This window comes from Anoplopoma fimbria, chromosome 24, assembly GCF_027596085.1.
Source record: "Anoplopoma fimbria isolate UVic2021 breed Golden Eagle Sablefish chromosome 24, Afim_UVic_2022, whole genome shotgun sequence".
Classification (NCBI taxonomy): Eukaryota; Metazoa; Chordata; class Actinopteri; order Perciformes; family Anoplopomatidae; genus Anoplopoma; species Anoplopoma fimbria.
Genome location: NC_072472.1, coordinates 21,692,186 through 21,700,468, shown reverse-complemented (window position 1 = coordinate 21,700,468; position 8,283 = coordinate 21,692,186). Strand labels below are relative to the sequence as shown.

The 8,283-nt window shown below is 39.4% G+C and overlaps 1 protein-coding gene across 1 annotated transcript; it reads left to right on the top strand.

Moving 5' to 3' along the window:
* On the top strand, nt 1-5,336 carry serpinh1a (serpin peptidase inhibitor, clade H (heat shock protein 47), member 1a). The gene is made up of 5 exons (XM_054625683.1): nt 1-180; nt 2,015-2,634; nt 2,720-2,818; nt 3,933-4,165; nt 4,253-5,336. The coding sequence occupies exons 2-5, from the start codon at nt 2,037-2,039 to the stop codon at nt 4,553-4,555; spliced, it is 1,233 nt and encodes a 410-aa protein (XP_054481658.1). The 5' UTR covers nt 1-180; nt 2,015-2,036; the 3' UTR covers nt 4,556-5,336.
* Nucleotides 5,337-8,283: the final 2,947 nt, after the last annotated feature.

Genomic DNA, 8,283 nt, shown 5'->3' with positions numbered 1-8,283 from the left:
AGGAAGATCCCAGTGCAGAGATTTTAATGCTCTAACAACTGGGCATGGAAATTATTGCAACTGTCTCACACAACTCTGATTCCAACCATTACATGCATTAACTTAACATAGAGCAGATCAGCGCCGGGGAATCTATTTGTAAGCAAGCTTGAGGACAAACTGCTGAGAGAGCCTAATAAGGTAAGATAAAAAAGGTCTAGGAGTAAGGGAAGGGGGAAGGGAGACTATGCAGAGCAGTGTTCAACTGGTGGGAAATGCCCAGGCATGTGTAAAGGCCAAAGAGTCAGATCTGTGATATGCGGTTTAAAATTCCATGCAAATTCAAGCAGTGTGGTTAATCCAAGTTGTGGGATAGTATCTTTTGAAAGTATCGTTTCTCAAAGTATTGTTTCTCAAAGTTCAGACATTTAGGGAGATGGCTGAAACTTTTTAAACTGATTTCATCTGTTACATTTCTTTTTCCTTTATCTACATTTTACACTGCTGTGGTCCAAAAGACATTTTTTTTTTAACTGATGACATTAACATACACAGTGTCTCTCGTGAATTAAAAGTTCACAAGATAGTCTCTCATCATTCAGTCCTCTAAGTCTCAAACTGGTATAGATCTACCAAAAAAGATTCTGAAGAACGTGAAAGAAACCACATTTAAACCAAATGTACCAAATGTCTGTCACCGGGTCATTTAAAGAGAGTATGATTTCAAAAGGTCACATGCAGTGTTACTTTACAAATGCTACTTAGATCACATCATTGGCATTTGATAGGTCTATTCATCTGTTTTTATTCTGTTCTAACTTGCAACAGAGAAAAGATTAATCTTCAAGTACTACTTTAAACACACAGCTAAACACAGTATTTTAGGAATAATGTGGACAAAAACTCTCAGCCTTTTAAAAGTGATCTCTTGCAAAGATCAGTCGGATATCTCTCCCATCTTTCTCTGTGAGCCTGTAGAAACATGTCTAGGAAGCTGCTGAAAGGAGACTCCTCATGTATGTCATCCTTCACTTTTATGTGGACTGTGGTTTCTGTAATGGATTTTATTAAGAGGCTAATACTTGGCTAATTAATTTGTCAGTACACAGACTGATTAGTATTGTTCGATAAAACCCTAACTGTAACCATAATTGGCCATATGCGCAAAACCTCCCGTTCTTAAAGCACACATGCTCTCTATATACGTGGACTGGAATAAAGACTTGACATTGGTTGAGTGTGCGTCAACACGTGGTCACTTCTTCCACACATCAAGGAACCAGTCAGCATCAACCACACATATTCCTCTATAGATACTTTTCATCCCCTAAACATCTGTTGTGTTCTCAAGACATTAAGAACTGGGACCTGGCTGGCCAATATTTTTGGCTAAGTTGCATCCTGCAGCTGCCGACGTGGCGGTTACGTAAGTCTTGGCTTGAGGTCTACTGGGAGAGATTTCACTGGAATGGTATCGGCTAACCCATCTTCCCTGCTTTTATCCTTAAAAACGGCAGAGTTAACCCTAAATATTCCACAGAATTGGCTCCTTGAGTTTGTGAAAAGTGAGGTGATCAAGCTATTTTAAACTGAAACAGGACAAACATCACCCCAAACAAGAGTTTTCTATCCTCCTCGTAAGCTAGGTTGGTATTGCTAAAAATCGTCTTTCACTTTATTAATAATATTGATCAAGATATACATCACGATATATTTTTTTCCTGGTAATTCAATCAATAGGTTTCATGAAATAACCACATGGCTTTGTAAACTCTTGTCTGACTTAAATACTTGTCGAGTATTTTATAATTTAATTAAGAACTTTTGAGCAAAATTATCAGATTTTCGGCGAAATTTGAGCTGGTTTGTGATTATTATCAATTTAGACGATGTAATGGTATATCACCATATATCGATTTATTATTTCATCACGATACATTGGAAGACAATAAATTATCATTTTTAATTATCGCCCAGCCCTACTTCTTAGGTCAGCACATGAATGACTGATGATTGTCTTCATGTCTTCTCGTAGGTTTTCTCCACAGCGTTACAACATGTGGGTGACAAACCTGGTAGCCCTGGTCCTCATGGCCACTTCAGCTAAGGCAGCCACCGCGGCCTCGCCAGACAAAGTCCTGAGTAACCACGCCACCATCCTGGCTGACAACAGCGCAAAGCTGGCTTTCAGTCTCTACCAAAAGATGGCCAAGGAGAAAAACATGGAAAACATCCTCATATCCCCCGTCGTCGTGGCCTCCTCTCTGGGTCTGGTGGCTCTTGGGGGCAAAGCCTCCACCGCCTCTCAGGTCAAAACCCTTCTGAATGCAGCTAAGGTCAAAGACGAGCAGCTGCACTCCGGTCTGGCCGAGCTCCTGACCGAGGTGAGCGACCCGAAGACCCGCAATGTCACCTGGAAGATCAGCAACCGCCTCTACGGACCCAGCTCCGTCACCTTCACTGAGGACTTTGTCAAAAGCAGCAAAAAGCACTACAACTGTGACCACTCTAAGATCAACTTCAGAGATAAGAAGAGCGCTGTGAGCTCCATCAACGAGTGGGCGGCCAAGTCCACCGATGGCAAACTGCCAGAGATCACCAAGGATGTAAAGCAGACTGACGGGGCGATGATCGTCAATGCTATGTTTTTCAAACGTGAGTCCACTCCGCATACAACTTGTGTTTGTGCAGTGTAACTCCTTTAAATGCTATTAAAATATATTTATTTTATTTCTCACAGCTCACTGGGATGAACAGTTCCATCATAAGATGGTGGACAACCGTGGATTTATGTTGCCCCATAGCTACACTGTATCGGTGCAGATGATGCACCGCACAGGTATGTGGAGACAGTTCAGAAACAACATGTGAAACAACACATTTTGGGATATATGCTGTGTAAAAACAACAATTTGCCTTTTTATGGTGAGTTAAAGATACAGTTATAGAGTGCTGCTGGATTGAGTCCTAAAACCAGGTTCCCTTGTCTAAAGTCAATGGTTTTTTTGAAAAGGGGTTTTCAAAAAACACAAAGGTGTGATTTTAACATTTTGTTCTATAATACAAAATATGTCAGTAAATAGCCCTCTGGTGAATTTTAAAGTGTTTAGGTGTCTTTAAAAAGTGTCTAAATGAGACGACTAAACGTCCTCACTAGAACACTTGTCCTCCTTTAGTTTAGTGGTGGTGACATGAATTAATGTGACTGTGGTGTAGTTCCTTTATAGGCTAACGTTTGCTTTGTTCTTCCGGTGATTGTAATTACGCTTTAATCATAAAAGTGGTGTTCATTTGGGAAGATTACCTTGCTGAGTTTATTTTCTGCAATAATCCAAAATCCGATGGTAAAATCCCATTGGCTTTTTGTTGAGGGAACCAGTGTGATGCTTACTCCAGGGTTGGACTGCAAAAATCTTCATCCCTGCTGCACCCATTTACAGTATATTTAGCCCTCTTTATCAGCATTATTTATTAAAAATCACGTTGGCATTTATATTATTGCAAATAACTAAAAATACAACCTTGGTATTTAACCTCACTCAATGGTAATCGAATCTAATAATGTTGTTTATTCAATATTTCTGTTTTTAGTGGCTTTAAACAAACATCCTTTCCCATAAGCCCTAGACCATCGCATGTCAAATGTCAGAGCAAGACAACATAGTACCTAAATTCACACAGTGGAACAGAAACACTGGTTTCTGATACAATGCAATCCTATGCATTTTATATGCTACAATTACAGTTGGGTGACCTCACACCTGTCAGTCATGACGCAGAATGACAATGATTCATAAGTGTATGAAATCTCATCTTAATGTTCACAATAGAGTAGACAAATGAGTAACTATTTTACAGAGAGTGGTGAATGAGTGAATTTGGGATGGTTTATTATAGTCCAACACACAACAGACATTGATAATACTTGTAATACATGTATTTTGTTGCCTCAGGCCTCTATGGCTTCTACGATGACAAAACCAATAAGTTGACTCTCCTGAGCATGCCTCTGGCTCACAAGAAGTCCACTGTGGTGTTCATCATGCCCCACCAAGTGGAACCGCTGCAGAGACTGGAGAAGATGCTGACCAAGAAGCAGCTGGACACGTGGATGGGCAAGCTGCAGCAGACAGCGGTGGCCGTGTCCCTGCCCAAAGTCAGCATGGAAGTCAGTCACAACCTGCAGGTAGGAGATTCAGGAGGCCTAAGAACAGCACCTCAGTCTTAACGTCTAAGCTTGTTTTACACAATCTGAATATCTGCTCCCGTTTAGAAACACCTTGGGGAGCTGGGCCTGACGGAGGCCGTGGACAAATCCAAAGCCGACTTGTCCAACATCTCCGGGAAGAAGGATCTCTACCTGGCCAGTGTGTTCCACGCCTCCGCCATGGAGTGGGACACCGACGGCAACGAAATTGACATGAGCATCTTTGGCACAGATAAGCTGAAGAACCCTAAACTTTTCTACGCAGACCACCCTTTCATCTTCCTCGTAAAGGACCAGAAGACGAACACCATCCTGTTCATTGGCAGGATGGTCCGGCCAAAGGGGGAGAAGATGAGAGATGAGCTGTAACCACACTCACTTAAAAACCTGGCTGTGCGTGTGTGGTGTATATATTTTCTACTGCGCCATGCCGAGAGAAATGGGAAATGAAAGCGCATTCCTTTACGTCACATGCCAACAGCATTCCACAATACATGGCTGAAGAGATGTGTTTCAACATTCTACCCTGTGTTTTAGTGAGCAAAGCATTGTGCACACCCTTCCTTTTTTATCTTGGAGAATATTTGATATCTTTTTCTTTTTGTTCCGTTTGCAATTAGGTGATCACAATATGGACTGAAGACTTACATTAAGTGTGATTTCCCCGTTTAATGCCTCAAAATTCTGTTGACAAGTCTTAACAATGTTTGTAAAAGTTGTACAACAATCTTACTTGTGTAGCGGTTTTATGGTGCTTGTTGTTTAATTTAACAGTGTGTTTCAGTTCGTCAAGCGTGGCTGCTTTTAATTTGTTAACTCAGAGGATATTCATATTGTTTTGCCCATCCTTTGCACTTCTTTCCACCACAAGCATTTAGTTTGATCCTATCCTACCAAGATCCTATGTTGCTGTATTTCTTATTAATGATCCTCACTGAATGCACTGACCTACACTAGAAAACAAACCAAAGTATGGCAGATTTCAATATCTATATTGAAATATGAATAGTTTGAGACTGTTACAAATTTCCAGTTTTTGTGATAAAATAGCTGGAAAAAACCCAACCAAGTGTCATCTTAATTTGAGATATTTTGTGCTGACATTGATCCGTTGTGTAACAGAAGACTTATTAAACCAGTTTGCCTCTTGGTTTGTCTGCTTGGATGTCTGTTTTCAAGAGCAGACAGCAGGGACGTTCCAGCTGAATAACATGAGAAAGATTCCAGCCAGGGTGACTGTGTGTCCTGCTGGGCAGCACTAAGTCAGTGAGGAATGTGGTAGAGTTGCAATGTCACATGCTGCATGGTAAACATTGGCTCTTTATCAGTAAACAGCATACATGTTTAGACGAAACAAAAATATCTGGGTATGTCCAGATGGGTTCTGCAGCTGCTCAACTGAGCAAGGCACTTTATCAACCTCCCACCTGTGTTTGGATTAGGTTCACTATGAAAACCAATAGGAAAACAGTCGATAAAGACAAAATGATTCGATATTTAATGGAAAAGGGTTTAATAACACAATAGAATAATATCATTAACTTGACTAAAGAGAAGATTACAAGTTCATTAGTGAACAAGAGAATATTCTGTATTGTTGCATCATTGGGCCTTTTTTTGTATATCACACCACCTAGCGGACATATATAATAGTTATATTAACTATAAAATGTAAAAAAGGGGGAACTGTGGAAGACTTGAAGTTAACAGATCTCGGCCTTTATCTTGCTTCAAAAATAATATTCAGAGGCAAAATTTTCAGCAATATATTTTTTTTATTATGCTTGATGCTTTATTAGAAATGTCTTTACTTTTATGATTTTGAGATAAGTTTTGTGATGTAAGAAATTTCCACCATTCCAGTGAGTGCCTAAAACAAAAAGTAAATTAACCTCAGTTGTACCGTGGGAAGAGGTTGAGTGTATGTAATAAAGTAGACATTTCTTTCCCTAGAAATTATACCGTTAATATTACATAATGAATGTCCTAAACCTGGTGATTACAATGCTTTTACTCGAGCTGCATTACTTGGAGAAATACTTAAGATAAGATAAGATAGGAGCTGTTGATGTTAAATGCTCTTTAATGGCGACTCTGTGGAGCTGTGGAGAAATAGAGGAGCTGGCTGTGTAGTGTGATGTACTTTATAAGCTACAGTCTTAAACCTAACCTCCTGGCTTGCCATAAACGGTAATGTACACAGGACAAAAAACGAACATTGAAGTGGCACTATAATGCTTTTCCACTTTTTCCCTCTTCTTTAGTGTGTTATTTATATTTTTGTACATGTAAAAGGTCCGTAGAGTGTAAAACCTGAAGCCCACGCCTAAAAGGAGTTACCCTCCTCCTTAGAATCACTGCTCCTGAGCTACCTGAAACAGCTCCATTGAACTCTCTCCTTCATTTCTGTAACTCTATGAGGTCATAATGTTACGGAAACGACTCCTTCTGGCTAGTTTGGCCCGCCCTCAAACAACAAAAGAGGGAGAGGGAGCTCCAGAGGAAGAGTTTTTGGAAATGTGAAGCGTTGACCAATCACAACAAAGCAGGCTAGCTGACCAATCAGAGCAGACTTTGCTTTCTGGAGGGAGGAGCAAGCGCTGGAGCATTTTAGAGAGATGGTGAGAAGAGGTGCTGCAGGACAGCCAGGATGAGAAAAACAAGGCGGATTATGAGCATTAACGCATGTAAACATGTTGTAACTGTAACTTGAGATAAAAATATACATCCGAAAAATAGCATAATAGGGCCTGTTTAAGCCTTTTCAGTTTGTAATTAAATAGGCTACTTTAGGGATGTTTTGTGTAATGCACTTATACTAATCATGATGGTAATGAACATCACCAGGAAACGTGCTATAAACATCACACAAGAAACATAAAGCGTATTTCATTCTGCTCATTCTGTACACATGACATCTATTGCATTCTGTCCATCCTGGGAGAAGGATCCCTCCTCTGTCGCTCTCCCAGAGGTTTCTTCCTTTTTTCTCCCTGTTAAAGGGGTTTTTTAGGGGAGTTTTTCCTGTGCCGATGTGAGGGAAGGACAGAGGATGTAACATGTGCACAGATTGTAAAGCCCTCTGAGGCAAATTTGGAATTTATGATTTTGGGATATATAAAATAAATTGAATTGAATTGAATTGACCAAAATCCCTGTCTTAGACATGTAATTAATATTTTCTGAAAAAGTCATAGTACAGTATGTCATGATATGTCTGAAAAAAGTCATAGAATAATATGTCAAAAAAAGGTCATAGTACAATGTGTAGAATAAGGGGAGTTTTTCCTGTGAATGTGAGGGAAGGACAGAGGATGTAACATGTGTACAGATTGTAAAGCCCTCTGAGGCAAATTTGTAATTTGTGATTCTGGGTTATACAAAATAAACTGAATTGAATTGAGGGTTGTTCAAATGTTCATTTTGAACTCCAGTAGCACGCTACACAAGGTTGATTGATCAAAGTCAAAGTCAAAGTGTGTTTATTATTGCATGTACCAAATTGCTTCAGCACAGCAAAATTCTTACGACTTGGCAAGCATCATTCATCTACGCAGTAGACGTCATACATATAACAAAAATAACATAAAACTCTATAACACTATGACAATAAAACATATAAAAAGTAACATTAACATACAACAATTTAAAAACAAACAAACAAAAAAAAAAACATATATCTCTGTAGCACTATGACATTATAACAATATAACATATAACATTAACATTCAACAATTAGAGTACAGTAGAAGGGCTAGCAGCAGTTTAAGTGTGAATAGAGAATAAGTTAAAAAGAAATGTTAAGGATAAGTTAAAAGTTTTTAAAATTGTGCAAATATATATCTATGAAGTGAAATGTAGGGTTCATCAATTCAGGGTTGTTCAAATGTTAATTTTGAACTCCAGTAGCACGCTACACAAGGTTGATTGATAATATCAAATGAAGCATTTACATTTGTTTAAAAAGTAGTAGCCTATAACCCATAATCTGCATTCAGAATGATGGACTATGGAGGAGGAGGAGGAGGAGGCTGGAGCTGTGGTGATGGGACTACAAACCCGTTAGCACCCACAGCCTCCTCCTCTTCCTCCTCATC